Here is a 22,087-nt window from a genome sequence, read left to right on the forward strand (position 1 = left end):
AGGAGGATAGGAAGAGACAGGAGCTGTCTGGGAAGAGGAAAGGACATCACAGCTAATAACATGAGGAATAGGAGCAAGCGTACAATGTGCCCCCGCTAAACATTTAGTACTGTCAGTACATGCACAAACACTCACACTAGCACATGCATACACGCACATAATAGGGTTGCACAGTATCCAGATTTTCATATCATCCTACCGTCCTCTTACTCTCATCCTGGGATTTACGGTATTACCGTTTTAGCATTCAAGGGGGAACTAAATACACAAAAAAGCCCATTAGGCGTGTATTATCAGAATGCTAACAAAATTAGCACAAACTTATCGTGAATATCAATAGAGGCTGCTAGCTAAACATGCTAATGATCGCAAACAAAAATAAACTGATTGCAAGGACAGGCAATTGAGCTCATAAAGTTATAGAAGTATAGGTAGTAGCTTCCCTAATGTCATTTTTGGTGAGTTTGGACATCATTTGGACAGCAAATGTGGAGAGAGGCATCAAGCAGGAAGAACAGGACTGGTTCTGGAGCAGTGTGTACATGCTGTATCTATGTGGAGTTGCTAGGGCAACACACACACACACACACACACACACACACACACACACACACACACACACACACACACACACACACACACACACACACACACACACACACACACACACACACACACACACACACACACACACACACACACACACACACACACACACACTAAACTGCTTCACACACACTAAACTTCTTCACACACACTAAACTGCTTCATGTCCCTAGGATTCCGATGTCCTGCACTTGTCTCCAGTGTCTTGCCCTGGGGTCATTATAGATCCCTCCCCTTCAATCCCTTCAAAACCCTCAAATCAGATGCATAACTTAGAAAACCGAAGAGCCTGAAGTTAACTGATCGACAAGATCAATCATAAGATAAAATACTGTCTTTAATGTGTTACATGAAACCGTGGATGTTAAATGAAACAATGTATGAGTTTAGCACATGCATTTAGTCATTAGCCATTGGATTTATCAGGAGCTGTATTTTTGGTGTGATGTGAATGTGATGCTCAATATGTTCCTCAGGCTATGACATGTCTACGTTCATCAGACGTTATGGCCGCTACCTCAATGAGAGGGCCTTCGCCTACCGCCAGATGGCTTTCGACTTCACCAAAGTCAAAAAGGGGTGCGTCACTCACTTCCCTGTCTCTCAAAATCCTTTTAGGTCCTCATCAGGGATGCCCACCTCATACTGTCATTCACCTCATCCCTCAGGTCCACCTCATACTGTCATTCACCTCATCCATGAGGCCACCTCATACTGTCATTCACCTCATCCATGAGGCCCTCTTTATGGTCTTCCCTGTGTGTTTCCACCTCAGTGCTGAGGGGGTGATGAGGACAATGACTCCAGAAAAGCTGTTGAAAGGCATGCCTGTCCTGCAGACCCAGATCGACACACTGCTGGAGTTTGACGTGAGTTGGACATCTGGTCACGTCTGTCTCTGTCTGTCTGTCTGGCTGGCTCTCTGGGACTTGTGTTCTGATGACTGATGGTCATTAGCTGAAAACTGTCAGGCCTCAAAGAATACTGTTTATTTTCCTGTTTAACATTCTCTTTTACTCTCTTTTTCTCGTCTCTTATCTTCAATACCTTCTCTTCCCTCTTTCTCTCTTCTATTGACCTTGATCTTTCTGTAGGGGTGTACAATTGGTGATGTTTCGGTACAGCAGAATATTGCTGGAGTTTAATAAATGAGTTAATTGCTTGAGTTAATTGATGCTCCTCTTTTATACTATATGACTGGTTAAATAAAAAAGGTCTCTCTCCCAGGTCCATCCCAAGGAGCTGAATAACCCTATCATCAACGCAGGGTTCCTGCTGCTCTTCAAGGATCTGGTCAAGCTGTTTGCCTCCTATAACGATGGGGTCATCAATCTATTAGGTGAGCTAGACATTTCATTGGATGCATACCAAATGCCACCATTTTTCCTAAATAGTGCACTACTTGTTACCACAGCCTTATGAGCCCCATGGGCCCTGGCCAAAAGTAGAAGGGAATAGGGGGCCATTTGAGACAGACTCTTTGTCAACAGTTAATAGATAAATGACTTCCTTTCACCATGTAGCCATTTAGCAGATGCTCTTCTTCACAACAACGGTTGTTTCTGTAGAGAAATACTTTAAGATGAAGAAGAGCGACTGCAAGGAGGCCTTGGAGATCTATAAGAGGTTCCTGACCAGGGTCACCAAGATCGGAGAGTTCATGAAGCTCGCTGAGGTAAAGGAAACTTCCTAATGGATTAGGATGTATTCTAACTAACTCCAAATGAAACTAACACAGTGCTTCCTCATATGCAGTGTCCGTCTGTACTTCAAATAGAACGATGCACTGATATGGTTGGGAAATTGTGTCTTGTGTGTGTTTTGTTCCACAGACTGTCGGAGTGGACAAAAATGATATTCCTGACATCAACTATGTAAGTCACTTGTTTTTGTGCTTACTCTCTGGAAGGATGATGAAATAGTTGTAACATGCCACCAACAGAGATGTTTCATCCATCATAATCCCCCCCCCCCTCCTCCCCGCGATCCCAGTGTCTGCACCCTGGGGTGGTGACGGACCTAGTAGACTCGGATGACGAGGACTGTCCCTTTAAGCCTATTGAGGACCCGGTAACCATAGAGACACAGGATGGCTTGGCAGAGTGCCTGTTTGGAGGATGGGGTGTTGGCATGGGGTTCTACAGACTGACACTTCTGACTGCAGTTTGTGTGTGTGTTTGCATATGTGTGTGCTTCCGTTTGCACAAAAGATGGTAGAGTTTAAGTAAAATGTTCCTGAACACTTCATTCTACAGGACATTGAGTTTATACAAAGGTGGTATAGTGTGGTGAGTTAAAAACCAAAGGTTTGGAGTGGTGCTGCCATAGAAATAGAATAGGGTGTTGACTTACTTGAAGTGTTGGCATGCGGCGGAATGAGGAAGTTCGTCCCATAAACCTGCAGTTACTGTGTTTCTGATTGGTTCTCTCTTCTCTCCTCAGGCTCCCAGCAGCATCCTGGAGTCTCTGGAGACACACATGAACAGTTTGGAGGGGAAGAAGGGGTAAGAGGACCCTGTCTCTAACCAACCCATTTCTGAAAGAGCTCAAATGTGGAAATGTCCCCAATAGTTATCTTTACACAGAGAAAATAGTACATGAGAAATGACAGGATGAGAAAAACTAGAGGGAAACTCATAACTTTTTACTGTCCCAGCACTATAGTGTTCTGAATACAGTTTCCTGTTATTATCTTTTACTTGAATAGTTATTCTCTCTTTGTTCCTTTCTGTTCATCATTGGGGATCACAGTGAAGGGTGAGCATAAACACTTCCTTTGGGTTCTGACAGATGAGTTTATTGTAAAGTCATGAAAATAAGTAATTTCAATGTAAATGATTTCAGCTCTGAAAGGTGATATCTAGCTGTGATGAAATTGTCATATGAACTTTTTATTTTCTCTTTCAGGTCTCCAACAAAGGTGAGTGGAAGATTAAACATTATTTTCCCCGCCTTTCTGTTTCTGCTCATATGTCAACACATGGATACAAATAGGCATTTCTCTCTCTGTATTCCAGGGGTCCCCTACCAATAACGTGTCCCCGACCTCCACCCCCGCCAAATCTGCAGCCGCCGTGCCCACCCTAGCACCGCCACCTGAAGAAGCCACCGAGTGAGTGTCTACTTCCTTTGCCTCCCGCAGCATTTACCTAATTTCCTCAGCGATTCCCTCAGTTCTTGCATTTTAGGATTCTATCTGTTCCATTTTTATTTCATAAAATGGTGAATAAGGGAAACGGTGTTTCCCCTTTCATCCTCTCTCTCTCTGCCACCATTTCACCATCTGTCTCCACCCTTCTGTCTCGCTCTAGTTCTCTCTTAGATCTGGACCCTCTCTCCTCCTCTGGTCCGTCAGTAGGAGCCTCAGCAGCCCCTACGTCCTGGGGAGGTAATGTCCCACATCAAAACTTGATACATAGCTTGATTATGAATTAAAACGTAGTTACATTATCTAATTAACAATCATCTAATTGAATTCCCCCCCATCACCTTCTCCCATGCTCTTCTGGGGATGCTGCCACAGACCTCCTTGGATCAGGTGAGTGCTATCCCACAGTGCCTCTGGTATTAACCTCTTTAGTGTGTTAACAGTATGTGTCAGTTCCTCTAGATCTCCCACTGTGTTTCATAGTGCTGCTCTAGTCTAAGGAAGCCGTCTCTTTCTCTCTTCTTTCTTTCCCTCCCCCGCATCTCCTTATTGGTTTTGGTTCATACGGGGACTTTATGTTTTTGGTTGCTTTGGTTCTAATGGGATGTTTTGTTGGTTGTTTTTTAAAATTGGGTTGTTTTGGTACCTTCATTTCTTTCTAATGGGATTTGTTTGGTTGCTTTGGATCCTATGGGGTATTTTGGGTTGATTCATGGGGTTGTTTTGGTACCTTGTTTTGGGGTTGGTTGGTACGCCTTTTGGGTACCTGCAGAAATGGGCGAGTCCATGCTTCCTGACCCCACCTTAGCTGTAGAACCCGTCCCCTCTCCCGCTGGTGTAACGTCCACCCCTGCAGCTGCGGAGCCAGGAGTCTCTCTGGCTCTCCTCCCCCTAATGCGGCCGCGGCCGCTGCCCCCACCCCCCGGCGCAACGAATATGGATCTGCTGGGAGGTTAGTGGGCTTCTGGAGGATTCTCTACAACAGAATTTCTGCTGGACAGCTCAACCCAAACCAACCCGCCACATGCACACAGAACATACAGTGTTCTCTACATGCATATACACACAGTAACACAGATACCCCAAAACAAACACACCATGTTTGCAGAACATGTCAGTCAACATGCATATACACATACTGATATGCATTCTGTACATATACACAGAGACAAGCATGCTCACACTCAGACATGCTACTCATACATTTTTTCACATGCTTCTTTTTGTTTGATAGTCCAAAAGCTTTTCCTCAACTTCAGAGAAAAGCCAGTCTATCAATCAGTCATGTTCTTTATTACCGCTTACGACCGGGTTCCCCAAACTCAGACCTGGGTTCCCCCCTGGGTACATGTTTTGTTTTTTCCCCCTAGAACTACACAGCTGATTCAAATAATCTAAACTTGATTATGAGTTGGCTATTTATTGGCTAAATATTATTATTTGAATCGGCTGTGTAGTGCTAGGGCAAAAACCTAAACGTGCAGTTGGGGGAGGGTCATCTTTAGGTTTGGGGGGGGGGCAGGACGGAGTTTGGGAAACCCGAGCCTAAGAGAAATCTTGCTTTGTTTCTGGGTTCACTCTGCGCCATGCTTGTCCAGTTATGTAGTGTAAAATACCTAGTTACCGCTTTAGTTGTAGCTAAAGCCTACCTTCCGTACACTCTGCTGTGCCTCCTGTCTGTATTCTCATTCACCCCTTCACCTGTCAATCACTCATGCCACAAAGTAAATGTTTTGTAACTAATCTAAACTCAATTTGTTAATAAGTATATTAATCAAATATATTAAATATTGTATACGTGACATGACATAAGTATTTAATCTACAGTATAGTACCATACCATATATTAAGTACATGAAATACCTTAATAAAGTAAAATGACTATTTCTAAACTCTACAGGCACAGTCTATCTTTTAAGTGGCTTCTTGACCTTCCTTTTCTGAAGTTCCTTGACTGACTTATTGTCTCTGGCTTGTGATTCGTTTCCCTGTTCTCTCTACTTCTCTCTCTGTCATGTGTGTGTGTGTGTGTGTGTGTGTGTGTGTGTGTGTGTGTGTGTGTGTGTGTGTGTGTGTGTGTGTGTGTGTGTGTGTGTGTGTGTGTGTGTGTGTGTGTGTGTGTGTGTGTGTGTGTGTTGGCTATCAGATGCATTTTCGACCCCTGTTCCCACCTCTGATGCCTCTGCTGAGGGCGGAGCTCCGGCCTCCACGCCAACCCCAGCCGCTGACGCTGCTGCCGGTGGGTTATATGTGACTGTGTGGCGTCTGTCTGTGTAAATGGATGTATATTTGTGTGGATGTTCGTATGTGTGTGTTTGGCTGTGTTCCAGTGCTCGGTGCATCCATTTGTATATTTGCTTTTGTGTATAGAGAGTGTGTTGATTCCATTGTTGTGGGCGGGTGTAGCTAGTTTCCCTAGAAATGTGATGCTACTGGTTGTTTCTAGGCATGGCTGATGTTGTTACCATGGAGATTGGTGCTGAAGCTGCTATGAGAACAGTGGTTGACCACTACATGCTAGATTTCGCCTGAGGCTTCCTTTCCTTTGGTAAACTCTATCCCAAAATGAATCTGCAAGCTCCTTGGTTACACTCAAATCTGGTGTGTTATTGGCAGTGGTGGAAAAAGTACTCAATTGTCAAATCCAATTGTATTTGTCACATGCACCGAATACTACCGTGAAATACTTACTTACAAGCCCTTAACCAACAATGCAGTTCAAGAAATAGAGTTAAGAAAGTAAGTATTACAAGTACATGGAATTGCTAAAATGTACTTAAGTATCAAAAGTGGAAGTATAAACCATTTCAAATTTCTTATTTTAAGCAAACGAGACGGCACAATGTTCTTTAAAAAAAAAAGATTGACAGATCACCAGAAGCACACTCCAACACTCAGACATAATTTACAGATAGCCAGGGTCACACTCCAACACTCAGACATAATTTACAGATAGCCAGGGTCACACTCCAACACTCAGACATAATTTACAGATAGCCAGGGTCACACTCCAACACTCAGACATAATTTACAGATAGCCAGGGTCACACTCCAACACTCAGACATAATTTACAGATAGCCAGGGTCACACTCCAACACTCAGACATAATTTACAGATAGCCAGGGTCACACTCCAACACTCAGACATAATTTACAGATAGCCAGGGTCACACTCCAACACTCAGGCATAATTTACAGATAGCCAGGGTCACACTCCAACACTCAGACATAATTTACAGATAGCCAGGGTCACACTCCAACACTCAGACATAATTTACAGATAGCCAGGGTCACACTCCAACACTCAGACATAATTTACAGATAGCCAGGGTCACACTCCAACACTCAGACATAATTTACAGATAGCCAGGGTCACACTCCAACACTCAGACATAATTTACAGATAGCCAGGGTCACACTCCAACACTCAGACATAATTTACAGATAGCCAGGGTCACACTCCAACACTCAGACATAATTTACAGATAGCCAGGGTCACACTCCAACACTCAGACATAATTTACAGATAGCCAGGGTCACACTCCAACACTCAGACATAATTTACAGATAGCCAGGGTCACACTCCAACACTCAGACATAATTTACAGATAGCCAGGGTCACACTCCAACACTCAGACATAATTTACAGATAGCCAGGGTCACACTCCAACACTCAGACATAATTTACAGATAGCCAGGGTCACACTCCAACACTCAGACATAATTTACAGATAGCCAGGGTCACACTCCAACACTCAGACATAATTTACAGATAGCCAGGGTCACACTCCAACACTCAGACATAATTTACAAATCAAGCATTGCTGTTTAGTGAGTCCACCAGATCAGAGGCAGTACGGATGACCAGGGATGTTCTCTCGATAAGTATGTTAATCGGACCATATTCCTGTCAAAATGTAACAAGTACTTTTGGGTGTCAGGGAAAATGTATGGAGTAAAAAGTATATTGTTTTCTTCAGGAATGTAGTGAAGTAAAAGTAGAAGTTGATAACAATATAAATAGTAAAGTACCGATACCCCAAATAACGACTTAAGTAGTATTTTAAAGTATTTTTACTTAAGTACTATACACCACTGGTTATTGGTATATTGAGAGAGTGTGAATACTACTAATATTGTTTTTTCAAAGATGTTTCCTGCTACATTTCTTCACAAATCATGTTCTTTTCCTATAGTTTTTCATCAGACATGCATATTTTCCAGATGATCTCTTGATCATATACAGTACTTCATTGTTTTTTACATTTACGGTTTGTTTCTAAAGAACATGTAGCTGTGAATTCCTAACTGAGCTTGTATCTTCTCCCTCAGAATCTCAGACAAATGCAGCTACTCCTCTTCCCTACTGAACTCTTATATAGCTCTTCGTTTTACACTGTGTTGTGGTCATTGCGTAACATCCCCATCTTCTCTTGTCATCCCTTCCCCCTGTTCTCTCCTCCCAAAGACCCCTTTGCCCCCTCTGGTGGTAGCTCAGAAGCAGTAGGCCCAGGGCTGGACCTGTTTGCCATGATGCCTATGGAGAACAACTGCTTTAACTCAGGGGCGCCCCCTTCTGCCCCCTCATCCACCATCACAGCACCTATCACCCCCACCACCCCATCGATAGACCTCTTGAGTGGTAAATGTTTACGCATGTGTGTGTGGTACTTCTTAACCTTTTCTTTTGTCCCCTTTCGTCTCTGTCCTCTACTCTGCATCCATGTCCTCTCCTCTCCTGCATTTTTTTCAGTCGACTGCATTTTTCCTGGGTGTCCTTTTCTCTTTGTGAGGCTAACTTGCACATGTTTCTGTTCCTCTGTTTCCTTTCAGCTTGGATGCATTCTGCTGCCTCTCTGCTCCTGCATTAACTTTCAATCACAATTGTTCATCTAATTAATCAATGTTTGTATTCTGCTGTTCTCATCCCTGTGTGTGTGGGTGGGTGGGTGTTTTCTTGCCCTGTAGCTATGTTTGATTCCATGCCAGATCCAAGCTTCACCAAAGCAGACCTTACCCCCAGTGTTGACATGTTTGGAGCAGGTACCCAGACTAGCGCCATCTCACTGCTCTCCTCCTTGCTACTCTCCTCCCCTCTCCCTCTTTCCCTTTGCCCTCTGTTCCCCTCTCCTCCATTCTCCATCTCATTTCTCTCCATCGGTTGTCTTGTTGTCCTTGATCAGTGAAGAAAAGGAATTGTGAATGATTTCCCATGGGTCTGCGACAGGCTATTTAGCAGGGCCTCAGCTGCTCTTCCTTCCTTCCTTCCTTCCTTCCTTCCTTCCTTCCTTCCTTCCTTCCTTCCTTCCTTCCTTCTTTCTTTTCCTTTCTCTCTTTCTCTCTTTCTCTCTTTCTCTCTTTCTCTCTCTCTCTCTCTCTCTCTCTCTCTCTCTCTCTCTCTCTCTCTCTCTCTCTCTCTCTCTCTCTCTCTCTCTCTCTCTCTTCCTCCTCTCTACTTTGTGTCTCAGTGTGCTTATTTATTATAAACTAAAACCTTGTCGTCTTTCTCAGCATGTGTTTGGAGTGCTATTTCTATATGTACATTCGTGCATGTGAATTATTGTATTTCAGGGATACTGATTGTGTACCAATCTAACCCTCCTCTACCCTACCCTTACAACAGATGCCTTCTCCTCCCCTGCCCCCTCTCCTCTGCCCCCCCAATGGACAAGGGGGTGATCATGGACCTGTTTGGGGGTGGGTAACTGTACACCCTCCCCCCACCCTTCACTATGCCTCTTGCTGCTGGTCGACGGTCTTCACATGAGTAGCCTTTGTGAAAGAATATCTCTCTTTATCAAAAAATCCATAATATTGATTTATTATTTGATTGTTTAATTGATTATTTTCATCATATCATTCACCTTCATCAACATTGCTCATTTCTGGTGACCCGTAATCTTGTTAGTGTAGTTAAGTTGTTAAGTGTGGTATTCAGGCAGGACACAGTGACTTTTCTATGTCCTCTCTAGAGCATATTGAGTTTGTGTTGCTAAGTAAACTCAGCAAAAAAAAGAAACGTCCTCTCACTGTCAACTGCGTTTATTTTCAGCAAACTTAACATGTGTAAATATTTGTATGAACATAACAAGATTCAACAACTGAGACATAAACTGAACAAGTTCCACAGACATGTGACTAGCAGAAATGGAATAATGTGTCCCTGAACAGAGGGGGGGTCAAAATCAAAAGTAACAGACGGTATCTGGTGTGGCCACCAGCTGCATTAAGTACTGCAGTGCATCTCCTCCTCATGGACTGCACCAGGTTTGCCAGTTCTTGCTGTGAGATGTTACCCCTCTTTTTCACCAAGGCACCTGCAAGTTCCCTGACATTTCTGGGGGGGAATGGCCCTAGCCCTCACCCTCCGATCCAACAGGTCCCAGACGTGCTCAATGGGATTGAGATCCGGTCTCTTCACTGGCCATGGCAGAACACTGACATGCCTGTCTTGCAGGAAATCATGCACAGAACGGCAGTATGGCTGGTGGCATTGTCATGCTGGAGGGTCATGTCAGGATGAGCCTGCAGGAAGGTTACCACATGAGGGAGGAGGATGTCTTCCCTGTAATGCAAAGTTTGTTGTGATTGGTAGCAAAGTCAACAAGCTCAGTCCGATGATGCTGTGACACACCGTCCCAGAACATGACGGACCCTCCATCTCCAAATTGATCCCGCTCCAGAGTACAGGCCTCGGTGTAACGCTCATTCCTTCAACGATAAATGCGAATCCGACCATCACCCCTGGTGAGGAAAAACCTTGACTCGTCAGTGAAGAGCACTTTTTACCAGTCCTGTCTGGTCCAGTGATGGTGGGTTTGTGCCCATAGGCGACATTGTAGCGAGTGATGTCTGGTGAGGACCAGCCTTACAAAAGGCCTACAAGCCCTCAGTCCAGCCTCTCTCAGCCTATTGCGGACAGTCTGAGCACTGATAGAGGGATTGTGCGTTCCTGGTGTAACTCAGGCAGTTTTAGCCATCCTGTACCTGTCCCGCAGGTTTGATGTTCGGATCCTGTGCAGGTGTTGTTACACGTGGTCTGCCACTGTGAGGATGATCAGCTGTCCATCCTGTCTCCCTGTAGCGCTGTCTTAGGCGTTAGATGTAGATGTGCTGCAGCATATTGGGATCCAAGGAGTTTCTATTGGTGTGTACTGTATGTGTGTATACCTGTGTATGTCCACTGTCCTATCTGACAGTGATAACGCTGCTCTATCTGTTTGGCGTTCCTAGTGTGGAGCGGATGGCTGACTTCTTAACCCTTCTCTGCCCTCATGCTGCACTGCTAATGGCTTGGCCCACCTTGGCCTGGTATGGTTTGGCTTGGTTTGGTTTTACCCATCAGACTCCACTGGTGGAGAGACCAAGCCTGCTGCCCCTCCAGCTGCCTCTGGTGCTGAGCTGATGGCAGGTAATGTACCTACCGATGCACGACACACCCACCATGCACGACACACCCACCATGCACGACACACGCACCAGGCATGACCCATTCACATTGTACGCAAGACACATAACAGTAATTATAAACTGGATGGTTCAAAACCTGAATGCTGATTGGCTGAAAGCCGTGTTATCAGACCGTATGACAAAACATTTATTTTGACTCTCCTAATTCCGTTGGTAACCAGTTTATAATAGCAAAAAGGCACCTCGGGGGTTTGTATATGGCCAATATACCACGGCTAAGGACTGTATCCAGGCACTCTACGTTGAGTCGTGCTTAAAGAACAGACCTTAGCCAGGGTATATTGGTCCTATACCACATACCCTCGGGCATTATTGCTTAAATATACAGTTGAAGGCTGAAGTTTTACATCCAGCTTTGCCAAATACATTTCAACTCAGTTTTTCACAATTCCTGACATTTAATCCTAGTAAAAATTCCCTGGGATCACCACTTTATTACCACTTTATTTTAAGAATGTGAAATGTCTGAATAATAGTAGAGAAAATGATTTATTTCAGCTTTTATTCCTTTCATCACATTCCCAGTGGGTCAGAAGTTTACATACACTCAATTAGTATTTGGTAGAATTGCCTTTACATTGTTTAACTTGGGTCAAACGTTTCGGGTAGCCTTCTACAAGCTTCCCACAATAAGTTGGGTGAATTTTGTCCCATTCCTCCTGACAGAGCTGGTGTAACTGAGTTAGGTATATAAGTAAAATAATCTGTCTGTAAACAAGTGTTGGAAAAATTACTTGTGTCAATGTTACGGATCTCTTCGTCGTCTGACGATGAGTATGAAATATCGGACCAATGCGCAGCGTGGTAAGTGTCCATGGAAATTTATTAACTGAACACACAAAACAAAATACCAAAGTGAATGGAAGAAACAAAACAGTTCTGCAAGGTGACATACACTAAACAGAAAACAACCACCCACAAACAAGAGTGGGAAAACAGGCTACCTAAGTATGGTTCTCAATCAGAGACAACGATTGACAGCTGCCTCAGATTGGGAGCCATACCAGGCCAAACACATGGAAATGCCAAACATAGAACAAAAACATTGAATGCCCACCCCAACTCACGCCCAAACTAAAACAGAGGCATAAAAAAGGAACTAAGGTCAGTGACAGTCAAGCACAAAGTAGATGTCTTAACCGACTTGCCAAAATTATAGTTTGTTAACATTGTGGGGTGGTTGAAAAACGAGTTTTAATGACTCCAACCTAAGTGTATGTAAACTTCCGACTTCAACTGTACAACATAATATTTTCCATTGTACTGTAATATGTAACCACATCGCCAAATATATCTGACATTATAAAGTTAGAGTGGATATATTAAAAGCTTATTGTGTGTGTGTTTTTGACAATCTAGATTTATTATTTCACATCCATATTTTGTATACAGTGATCATTCCTTGATTTGACTTTTTTAATAACCCTTGTATTAGTAACAACAGACAGCACACATGTATATGAACATGTGTCTGTCTGACTGAATACATCCTGATTGTATGTAACTTGGTTTTATGGCCATTCCACATGCATACTGCTGTTTTGTATTGACATTATTGTTCTAGCTTATGTCCTTAGTTGTCTCTCTCACTCCGTTGATGAGAGAGACAACTAAGTGTGAGACAACTGAGTGTTTTTCACTTGGTAACCCTGGTAACTGTGTTACCGTGGCAATGTTCCCTGTTTCATGGCCATGGCTGTCACAAGCCTGCATGCTATGTTATTGACAATCTGCAAATACTACTGCTTAAGGCTTAACTCTTTCTCCTCATCTCTCTTTCTCTCGCAACATTTGTCATCTAACTCACTCCATTATTTTTTCCCTTCACTACTCTCTCCCTTTATTCTTACCTTTCCATCCTCTCCCTCCCCCTTTTTCTCCTTCTGTACTTTGTCTCTCGCTCTCAATCACTCACCCTCACACTCTCTCTATCCTCTCATTCTCTCTTCTCTCTCTCCACCCTCTCTCCATCTGGCTCTGGGGCTGGCTCATTGCTTGCTTCCTGCATTCTGATTGGGTGAGTGTTCTGGCCTATTGATGTGCTGGTTTCCCACAGTGCATTGCTGCATTGCAGTAGAAGAGCCACTGCTGCTGTTCTGTTCCCTCTGCTCTGACAAATGCTTAATGCTCACATCACAATGCCCATTTAGCTTTGTACTGGCTCGGCTGCAGTGCTTTCTCACTCTAGAGTAGAGGCTGCATCCTAACTGTCACCTGGATACAGAGGGTGATACCCTGTCTCAAACAATCTAGCTATTAAGATACTACACTCTTAGAAAAAAGGGTTCCAAATGGCTTATTCGGCTGTCCCCATAGGATAACCCTTTTTGGTTCCATGTAGAACCCTCTGTGGAAAGGATTCTACATGGAAACCAAAAGGATTCAACCTGTAACCAAAAAGGTTTTTTCAAAGGGTTATCCTATGGGGACAGCCGAAGAAACCTTTTTAGATTCTAGATAACACCACAAGAGTGTAACACTATTGAGTAGTGTTAAGTTAAAAAATATGAATGCTCTTTATTGATATTACATGTACACGGAGAGCATTACTTAAACTGTATATTGCATATTTGTGTGTGTGTCTGTGTGAAGACACAGTACGTCCTCACAGTCATGGTGAGTATCAGTACGAGGGCTTGCTATACTCGTCTCTGATCACTGTTGACATGGAGACCGTAGCAATATGTCATCATGGTAATCCCACTCGTAAGGAGGACCCCTCCTGTCATGATCTGAGAGCATTATTGTGACTGTTTGATCTAAACCTGTCTCTCTCTCTCTCTCTCTCTCTCTCTTCCTTTTCTCTCTCTCTCCCCCTCTCCATCCTCTTCTCCCCCCTCCCCATTGCTATCTCTCTCTCCCCCTTCCTCGTGTCTCCTGTAGCGTTTGATGGTCTAGGGGATGTGTTGATGCCTTCTATGACGCCCCAGGCCGGGGCAGCCTCGTCTCCAGTCAAACCTATGGGAGGAGACCTGGACGCCACCATGGCTAGCATGGCTAGCAGTAAGTCTCTGAGCAGACGAAGGACAGTGGTCCTCTATTTAGCCTGAAGCATTTCAGCATCATGGTGCTGCCCACCTATGCATAGACATGAATTTACATGGTAGTTACATATCGCTGCTAGGTACATTGTCATTACAGTGACTGTACATCATGTTACATAGTACTTACAAATGTGATAACATACTGAATGGACATTATTCTGTGACTGGGAAATATTCATTGTCCGATGTCTTATTTTCTCTCTCTCAGATCTGGGAATGGGGAGCCAAAAACCGTACGTTTTCCTGTTTTGAGTCTGTGTCTTTTTGTGTATTGAAATGTCACTTAATGCCATGGATTACAATCACATAGCTGTTTCCATGTGCTCAACGAGCTTTACATTTTAAAAGGTTGGGAGGCTATAGCTGTCTTTTCTTTCTCTTTTTCTATTGGCTTACTGACTGATTGACATTCTTCCGCAGGGGGGAGAACACGATGGGAGGCTGGTCAACTCCTCAGGTAGCTCCTCCCAGTTGGGGCGCTCCCATGGTAAATGTTGTCTGGTTCATATAGCATGGAGTGCAGTGACATGGCAGTGACGGGCAGGGAATGGAACCAATTACACTCGCCGTTCCTCTCTGACTCTCCAGGGTGGTCCAATCACAACACTGGGAAAATTGAAATTTGGAGTTTGGTGTTCGGTTTAAAAGGGGTGAACATTTTGTGGGAAAACTATGGGTTGGATTGGGAATAACCCCTGGAGAGCTCTGAGAGGGCTGATGTTTGTCTCAAACTAAAGAGCTGCTTGGAAAACCACTTCCCGTTTCTTCTCTTATGGTTCTGACCTCGAGCAAGCCACATGACCCTTCGCTGACCCCGAAATGCCCTGCTCATCTGCATATATCTTTATTTCTATCCCCATTGGCTTTCTTTAGCAACAGCTCCACTTCCCAGGGTCCAAACAAAACACACTACAAAACAGTCGCATTTAGATCACTTTAGCTTCATAATTTAATAAGCTGCACTTACCATTGCTTCACTTGGCCAAAAAGCTTTCGCTATAGGGTCTATAGTTGCTGTATTACCCCATGGCTTCAGCTGTTAATTTAGCCAAAGCCTCACTACTGATATAAAAATCAGATATTAAACTGGTCTGCCTGATCATTTGTTCCAATAATTGACCCTGTGCTCTTCAATTGCTTCTGCTTGAGCAAATCACCTGAAACTGATTTTAGAGACTAGGTTTTCAATGTGATCTCTCTCTCTCACTCTGTGTTGATTCTGTTTTAATGATGTCTTTGTCTGTGTTATGTGTATGTCAATGATATGTCTGTGTGTTTGCTGTTGCAGTGTTGTCTTTGTTGTGCCTATGTTGTATGTAGTGTAGTAACATCCCACCTCCTCTTCCCCCCCTCCACACCCCTAGAACGTTCCAATGGGGTCCCCTTCTTTTATGGGGTCTAACCAAGGATTCAGCATGGTAAGACCACCCCGCCCTCGGTCTAGGACCATTAGGAGAACCTAAGATGGCCAATGACCCCATTAGGTGGCCCACTTAGTTTGGTGCCACTGTGAGAGATAGTACCTGCCATAGCGTCTGACTGTCTCCTCTCTCTGTCTCAGGGCGGAGCGGTCGGGGCTGGAGCTCCCATGATGCCCATGGTTAGGCCAGGCTTTGGAGCCCCTGCAACCCCAGGAGCACCGGTAAGACACACACACACACACACACACACACACACACACACACACACACACACACACACACACACACACACACACACACACACACACACACACACACACACACACACACACACACACACACACACACACACACACACACACACACACACACACACACCTATTCCATGACACAGTGTTTCCTGTGACAGATGGGATCTCCAGGGATGGCCGGGAGTCCGAGGAGGCCTCCGCCCCCCAAGAATGCCCTGGATGACCTCAACATCAAGGACTTCATGTAAACCCCTCTAACCCTCCAAGGTAGGGCTCTCTCTCTCACAGCGGCACCAAACTACATACACGCAATGCAATGAAAAGAGAGAGTTACAGAATAACATTGTGGTAATCAACTCTCTCTCTCCTCTCTCTTCTCTCCAGAGGTTGTCGTTGTGTCTGGAGCTCTATGGATGTGGATGTGTGCACTCCCCGCCTTCCTGTCACGCCCAAGTCCCTTCAGCCAATCAGCCATCAGCATTACGACCCCTGCCCTCTGACTTCCCCGTAACCCCGCCCTCCCTCTCTGTCTGATGTTTTAGCACAAACCGTGGATGTGAATCATAAATACAGAAAACAAAAATGTGTATGTGTGTGAGTGTACTTCAATGTTATCCTTTACTTAAATTAAGACAAAAAATGTAACATAAAAAATGATATTGTATTTTGAATCATTCTGGTACTCCCTGAAAGAGCTGAGTTGGAATGTGTTGTTAAACATGGAGTGTGTTCGGTGTGTGTAAACCTCACTGGCCAATCCCTGCCCTATCCCCTCCCTTGCTGTCCAATCAAATTCTGTACTGAGCTGTGTTGCTGAGGTTATTCAACACTTAGTTGTACTTCTCTCCATTCATTGATCCATCCAGCCTCTTATACAGTTCTATGGGTGTATATTGATGAAAATTCAAATATGTATCATCACAAATCTGGGTTTACGAGATGACGAATCATATGACAACTTCCATTTTCCATTCAATTCATATTTGTTTTTATTTTGTCCGTTTTTTAAAATTGTGTGTTACATGCAACATTTGTTGACTATGTTCAAATTGACATATGCGTTTTTGAATATTTTAAATGATAGATTATACATATATTTCTTTAATCTTTATTTTGAGAGAAAATGTATCGTATATTTTAATTATGTCTATGAATTGTAAGATTGAAAAAAATGTAAGAAGATTCAAAAAAGATCCTTTCCCTTGTACAGTATCTCCCTATCTGTATTTGAAGGCAGTATTGAATGCAAACTCAGTCCCAGTGTTTACTGTTGCACTCCCTGGTGGTGTGAAGTGGTACTGCATTTAAGCATGTCAAGTGAAGTTGATCATCCAAATACTTTAAAAAATCAAAATATACTTGTCTCCTTTCCTTAACGGCCAATTATCTGAATTGAATCGATAGATGAAAGGCAGTCCTTACACCTATCAGTGGTCATGGAGTGAATGAGACAAGGAAATGTTTGTAAACATTATTGGGGCACTTCCACAAGGTCATTGTGATGCAGTGATCAGTACGGTTGTATCGTCCCCTGTAGCAACACTCCAGGGGTGTTGCGAACTAATTGGCTGTAAAGGTTTCATATATACACTGGATGTTCCATGTGTTGTTTCTCTTCCAAAGTGACTATCTTAATGTGTTGAGAAAGAAAAAGATACAGAACATGTATCATATAGAATAATGTGGATAACAATGTTTGCTATATATTTGGTTGAAGGCGGTGTTGTTTGGTTCTTGGATGGCATCACTCCTCTCCTGTCCCCCACTTGCATGTGAGTCCCATTGAGATGCAATAAAATTCAAATACGCTGATGTCTTCACTGTTGTCATTCATGCTCCATGTTCAGTCCATCACACATTTTCTTTCGTATTCAATGGTAGGCTTTTATATAAAGAAATACAAAATGATTTTTAACAAGCTACATTTATATTTAGGAAATACTCAAGAAAACACGTTTACATTTAATCCAGATAGCAAAACTATGAATCATGCAGAGATGGTAAAAATGAGCACCAATGGAATTCATCTTAGCCCCCCCGTAATTACGTGCACAATGGGCATTTCTTGGAAGCAACACATCAAGGCATATAAGACTGAAAAACCTGTTAGTGTATGGAGAGCACCATAGAATTTTGAGACCTCAAAATCATTTTTTGGCATTCTGGATAGGAATCTGTTTGATTGACTGGAGCATGAAAATCATCCCATATTCCAAAATCCTATTCCATCTGATCTGTCTGTGCTGGCCATTTGATAGTTCGTTGACCACCATTTCAGCACTTTGAGGTCTCAGTGAAAAGTGCTAGATGAACATGTGTTTCTTCCTCAGTCTGACAGATCCAGCATATCCCTGACTTCTCAGGCCTTCGTACACATGCTGGGATCCCCATGGATCCAGTGGCAGATCTGTGCGTATTTAGGTGGAGTGATCCTCACCGCCACATTATAATCCCTCTTTTCACCCCGGTCCCCTTCCACCCAGCGGTGCCCTGAGAACACTCCAATCACCTTCCGCTGCCACTTCCTCTTATTGGACCCCTCCACTTCCTGTCTGAGCCGGATGTATACGCCAGCACCTGACGCCCCCTGCTGGGCGTCACAGTGCTGATACAACAGGTCGTCTGACTCCTCCGTCACTGAACAGAAGCGATAGACCACCTTTTCTTTCTCTCCCTCCGTTTGTCCTCCCTCTGGCTCATTGTCAAACCCTGAGAAGTGGATGCGACCCAAGGGGAGGGGCTTTGCAGCGGGCGCCACCCCCAGCTCCATGTGCTTCTGTTTGATTGGCCGTTTCAACTCTAGGAGGGCGTAGTCATAGTCAGGGGTGACGGCGTTACTGTCATCGTCCCCTGTGTGTATCCAACCCTTGGGGATGTGGATTTGTTTCACACGTGTCCAGCGGAAGGAGGGCTGCTTTTTAGTTTCTGTGCTGCGTTGTACACGGCTACTTCTGCTACCCCTCGTTCTCTGCCTACCCCCTCCCTCTCTCCTCTCCTTCTCTGTGTTCCCTTCTTCACCTCCCTCTGCTCCGGTCTCCCCATCAACCGCGTTCTGTATCTCCCCCTTTCCCTTCATTCCTCTCCGCCTCCCTCCTCTCCGTCTCTGCTCCTGTCTCGGTCCTTCTTCATCTATCCCATTCCCATCCTCCTCCTCTTCTCCAACCTCTTCCTCTCCTTCCACCTTTCCCACCCTTTCCACATCTCCTCCTCTCCTCCCACCTCTCCTCCTCCCCCCCCCTTCCTCCTCCCCCCCCCCTACCTCGTTTAGATTTGACCTGTAGGACCCCGACTTTCAGCCTGCGGACCCCCTGCAGGTAGTCCTTCCCGTCGTGGACACAGTGGGCTGCCGTCAAGATGTGTTTGTCAGACACCAGGACCCCGGAGCAGCCCGTGGACAGGCGGACCGCCGTGGAGAACGGGTAGTTGGTGGTAAAGTGGCTGTCTGAGATGACAAAGCGCCCGTCTAAGCCGTACACCTGACGTTTCCTGCGAGTGTGTGAGGGTGTGCGTGAAGTCGTCTCATTCAGGCCCTGCAGTGTGACATCGGTGTATGTGCGCGTGCCGTTTTCGTACACTGTCTCATATCCCAGCATGCTCTCCACCGTGGCCTGGTCGGGAGGGGAGAGAGCGCTCTGACACTCTATCCTACACATCCCCTCCCTCCCATCTGCCCCCTCATCCTTCCCCCCAAATGTGGGAGCATCCCCACATGCCCCATCACCCTTCCCCCCAAATTTGGAAGTCCGCAGATGCACTGTGTGCCTGTCCAGAATCAACGGGATACTCTGCACGGACCAGCCATACTCTTTATCGTCGTCATCGTCACCGTGGCCCCCCAGATAGGAACACACAGGGGCAGGGCACAGAGCAGCAGACACAGGGGAATGGGGCCCATCACACTGCTCCACCAGGGCCTAAGAAACAGAGGAGAGAGGAGGGAAGAGTAAGCTAAAAGAAAGACATAGGTGACTGGTGTTTAAAATGAGGGCTCAGGCCAGCAGAGGGTGCTCTATCCCCAACAGTCATCACAAAGTGCTTTAGTGTTATTGAAGGCTTATCTTTGCAATAGCGTCTCACCGGCAGATGCCGCTGGTACTGAAGTCCGTTATACGTTTGGAACAGTTATGTGGCATAGGAACTGGCTTATTAAGACAAGTAGTAGCCTAACTAACGTTGGGCTCCAACAATAGCCTACTTTCACTTGATGATACCATGATTGAAAAATGGAACTAAGGCCATTTGATATTTGTTTTTCAACTATAAATATTGTCATAGACTTGCCTACATTAAACGAAATATTTATTTTAATGCAGCAAGACTACAAAAGAAACAGCTTGATAAAAGAAAAACATAGGTATGAACCTGACCAGAAATATGATTTTATTCATATGGAAACGATGATGAATGAATGGAAATACTGTACATAGGCCTATTGGCTATAGTGTGATGCGTAATGGTGATACAACGATTACATTTTCTCATAATGGTCGTAGTAGTCTAATCACTCATAGAAAATCACAATGCAAAGTAAATAATGCAACTGTAAATCGAAATTGAAGTTGATGATCATTGATTAGTAATGCCTGGCCTGTGTCTATACATTCCTGCTTAACACTTGAACTGATTGAAACGGAGAGTAAACAAAACAATCATACCTGCAAGCATTTGGCAAGAAATGCAGAAGTCAGCAAAATGCCTTTTTAAAATATATAAATCGGTATTTCATCCAGTCGGCTTTGATTCAGTGAGTGAAAGACCGCGTCCCATCATCACCAGCGCATCAAACAAACGGAACGCAATGGAACGCCGTTCGCGAGATCTTCACCGAGATTTGTCCACGATGAAGAAAAAAAAGGGAATAACAAAGTGCGGCTCGTTCACGTTACAAGGCAACACCGGGGGAGGTACTGCCTGCTTTTGCGGAAAGCAAGGAGGGGGACTGACTGAAGTTGAATGAAGTTCTTCAGTATGCGAACTGTGGAATTTATGTCCAAAAGCAGGCAAATTATATAAAACGTGTTATTGTATTTTAGACCTTTTTTTGCCCCCATATACTTATTTGCATTGCCCACCTCACACATCTACTGGTGTTGCTTTATATTGTTTTATGACAAAATAACAGCAGGCTGGCACATATTGATTCAACTCTAGACCTTCATAGATCTTAAAGCTGCATTATATATGTATGTTTTTGGGCGACCCCACCAAATGCACATAGAAATGTGAGTTTATCTGTTATTCTCATTGAAATCAAGTCTAAGAAGCGGATAGATCTGTTCTATGTGCACTATTTCTATGCATCCCATTCTTAAGTTTCGTTTTTGTCTTTTACTTCCGTTTTTGTACACCAGCATAAAATAGCTGAAAATACAATATTTTTGGTTATGGAAAATATATTTAAAAGCGGTTTAGATGGAACAATTATTCTTTACACAATATTCGCTTGTTTTGTCACAATCTAAAATTATGTGAACCGTTGGAATTTTAGCAACCAGGAATTGCCGGAGCGATTTTTGCATAGTGCACCTTTAAGGAACAACCTGCATTTCAACTCCAGCAGGTTTATTTTGACAACGGGTTGGCCTCCTGGCTGCACAGGCACTCAACTCATTCACCAAATGAACTATCTCTTTCTCTTCCTCCCTCTCTCCCCCCTCTCCCTCCATCCTCCCCACTCCCCTTCCTTATCCTTTCCTCTTTAATACACAGAATAGCAATAGCAGTATTCACAGTCAAATATCTAAATATTTCAGTCATTAACAGAGAGCTTTGGCTGGTTCATGTTACCATATATACGTCTGCCTTAACATGTGACTTCCTGTGGATATGTGACTCTCTGTTCCTACGCTGTGTTTGTTTCTATATGGGTCCCATAGAAGATGCAACAATGCATGCCATTATATGGCTTTTAAGGATATAAGAACTGTTTGCCTTTCCCCCTTCTGTGTAAATTGGCAGCCTGGTAGAACTCTTCCATTGGTTGATGAGAACAGGAGGTTGCTGACACATTAATAGGGGAGGATGTGCTCGTGGTGATGGTTGGAGAGGAATGACTGTATTGGTATCAAATACATAAAACACATGGCTTCCATGTGTTTGATGCAGTTCTATTGGTTCCGTTCCAGTCGTTATTATGAGCCGTCCTCC

The 22,087-nt window shown here is 44.2% G+C and overlaps 1 protein-coding gene and 1 pseudogene across 2 annotated transcripts in view; one reads left to right on the top strand and one right to left on the bottom strand.

The window, feature by feature from the left end:
* Positions 1–17,752, top strand: part of LOC123995177 — a 43,671-nt pseudogene extending 25,919 nt beyond the window's left edge. Inside the window, exons 5-27 of the transcript XR_006831787.1 lie at positions 1,083–1,185; positions 1,382–1,475; positions 1,834–1,945; positions 2,175–2,281; positions 2,439–2,480; positions 3,049–3,110; positions 3,358–3,363; positions 3,514–3,526; positions 3,624–3,718; positions 3,918–3,994; positions 4,130–4,144; positions 4,527–4,706; positions 5,901–5,993; positions 8,223–8,396; positions 8,723–8,797; positions 11,100–11,165; positions 14,108–14,227; positions 14,477–14,501; positions 14,689–14,755; positions 15,633–15,686; positions 15,830–15,910; positions 16,099–16,207; positions 16,325–17,752. The product of XR_006831787.1 is annotated as a clathrin coat assembly protein AP180-like (transcript). The remainder of the gene's footprint in view (positions 1–1,082; positions 1,186–1,381; positions 1,476–1,833; positions 1,946–2,174; positions 2,282–2,438; positions 2,481–3,048; positions 3,111–3,357; positions 3,364–3,513; positions 3,527–3,623; positions 3,719–3,917; positions 3,995–4,129; positions 4,145–4,526; positions 4,707–5,900; positions 5,994–8,222; positions 8,397–8,722; positions 8,798–11,099; positions 11,166–14,107; positions 14,228–14,476; positions 14,502–14,688; positions 14,756–15,632; positions 15,687–15,829; positions 15,911–16,098; positions 16,208–16,324) is intronic.
* On the bottom strand, positions 16,905–20,851 carry LOC123995179 (inactive serine protease 35-like). Its single transcript, XM_046298592.1, has 3 exons — positions 20,596–20,851; positions 19,140–19,854; positions 16,905–18,967 (listed from the first exon to the last, which is right to left on the bottom strand). Exons 2-3 carry the CDS (start codon positions 19,591–19,593, stop codon positions 18,300–18,302), a joined length of 1,122 nt encoding a protein of 373 aa, XP_046154548.1. The 5' UTR covers positions 19,594–19,854; positions 20,596–20,851; the 3' UTR covers positions 16,905–18,299.
* Positions 20,852–22,087: the final 1,236 nt, after the last annotated feature.

This window comes from Oncorhynchus gorbuscha, linkage group LG14 (genome assembly GCF_021184085.1).
Source record: "Oncorhynchus gorbuscha isolate QuinsamMale2020 ecotype Even-year linkage group LG14, OgorEven_v1.0, whole genome shotgun sequence".
NCBI classification, from domain to species: Eukaryota; Metazoa; Chordata; class Actinopteri; order Salmoniformes; family Salmonidae; genus Oncorhynchus; species Oncorhynchus gorbuscha.